The sequence below is a fragment of the Mizuhopecten yessoensis genome, unplaced genomic scaffold (genome assembly GCF_002113885.1).
Source record: "Mizuhopecten yessoensis strain PY_sf001 unplaced genomic scaffold, ASM211388v2 scaffold716027, whole genome shotgun sequence".
NCBI lineage: Eukaryota > Metazoa > Mollusca > Bivalvia > Pectinida > Pectinidae > Mizuhopecten > Mizuhopecten yessoensis.
In genome coordinates this window covers 113,565-115,398 of record NW_018479911.1, presented here as the reverse complement: position 1 = coordinate 115,398, position 1,834 = coordinate 113,565, and the positions used below count along the sequence as shown (strand labels likewise).

Below are 1,834 nucleotides of genomic sequence, written 5' to 3'. Positions count from 1 at the left end.
ACTAATAGCTTGGTGAGGTGTCCCTAACAGACCTTACCCTGTTTATGGAGAGCTCCCACTGCCTGCAGCATGTCCTCCCAGTAGAACTTGACAGTATTTGGTGACAGGTGGCCTTCCTCCTTCAGTCGGTTTTTTATGAAGTTGGCAAAGTCCACTGTTCCATGCTCCATTACAATATATAACTTGCTATTTTCCTCGTCATATTCACTGGTAAATCAAATCATTATAGTGTATTCATTGTATTTACTAATAAAGTAAACTTTTTAATATTCATCTTTCAACAACAAAGCATCAAGAACATTTTATTATACAATTTCTTAAAAGTCCTCTACTTATTAATTGTATATCTTGTTGAATTTGATCATCAGCCAGTAGAGCTGCTGACAGATCATAGTTCTTAATAACCTCTATTCACTTATACATTATATAATGATGACCATGCTCAGAGACCATTACAGCTACCAACACAGGATAGAATAAATTTTACTTACTAATCATACATTTTGATGACCTTGGAACAGTACTGAAGACGTTCTAGTAGGTGTATTTCATTCCTGTAACCCTCAAGAATCTGCTCATTAGCATCTGACAGGTCGACCACCTTAATGGCACGGTTCTCTAGGTTACAATCCAGGACCTTGTATACCTGTGGTATCCAAGGTAACATTGATGTAAGGTATTCAAGGTATTATTGATGAAAAGTTACCAAGGTAACATTGATGTAAGGTAACAAAGGTAACATTGATGTGAGATAACCAAGGTAACATTGATGAAAGGTAACCAAGGTAACATTGATGTAAGGTAACCAAGGTAACATTGATGTAAGGTATTCAAGGTATTATTGATGAAAAGTTACCAAGGTAACATTGATGTAAGGTAACAAAGGTAACATTGATGTGAGGTAACCAAGGTAACACTGATGTAAGGTAACCTAGGTATCTTTGATATACGGTAGCCAAGGTTACATTGATGTAAGGCTACAAAGGTAACATTGATGTGAGGTAACCAAGGAAACATTGATCTGAGGTAACCAAGGTATCATTGATGTGAGGTAACGAAGGTATCATTGAAGTAAGGTAACCAAGGTAACATTGATGTGAGGTAACCAAGGTAACATTGATGTGAGGTAACCAAGGTAACATTGATGAAAAGGTAACCAAGGTAACATTGATGTGAGGTAACCAAGGTAACATTGATGTGAGGTAACCAAGGCACCATTGATGTAAGGTTACCAAGCTATCTTTGATTAAGGTAACCAAGGTAATATTGATGTAAGTCTACAAAGGTAACATTGATGTAAGGTAACCAAGGTAACATTGATGTAAGGTAACCAAGTTTACATTGATGTAAGTCTACAAAGGTAACATTGATGTGATGCAACCAAGGTAACATTGATGTAAGGTAACCAAGTTTACATTGATGTAAGTCTACAAAGGTAACATTGATGTGATACAACCAAGGAAACATTGATGTGAGGTAACCAAGGTAACCTTGATGTGATGCAACCAAGGTAACATTGATGTGAGGTAACCAAGGTAGCATTGATATAAGGTAACCAAGTTTACATTGATGTAAGTCTACAAAGGTAACATTGATGTGAGGTAACAAAGGTAACATTGATGTAAGTCGACAAAGGTAACATTGATGTGATGCAACCAAGGTAACATTGATGTAAGTCTACAAAGGTAACATTGATGTGATGCAAGCAAGGTAACATTGATGTAAGTCTACAAAGGTAACATTGATGTGATGCAACCAAGGTAACATTGATGTGAGGTAACCAAGGTAACATTGATGTGATGCAACCAAGGTAACATTGATGTGAGGTAACCAA

The 1,834-nt window shown here is 36.6% G+C and overlaps 1 protein-coding gene across 1 annotated transcript in view; it reads right to left on the bottom strand.

Annotated features, from left to right (window-relative positions):
• Positions 1-490: 490 nt before the first annotated feature.
• The window catches only part of LOC110441559 (dual specificity protein kinase Ttk-like), a 24,133-nt gene continuing 22,789 nt past the window's right edge, over positions 491-1,834 (bottom strand). Inside the window, exon 11 of the mRNA XM_021484742.1 lies at positions 491-646. Coding sequence (XP_021340417.1) covers positions 491-646 — 156 coding nt within the window. The remainder of the gene's footprint in view (positions 647-1,834) is intronic.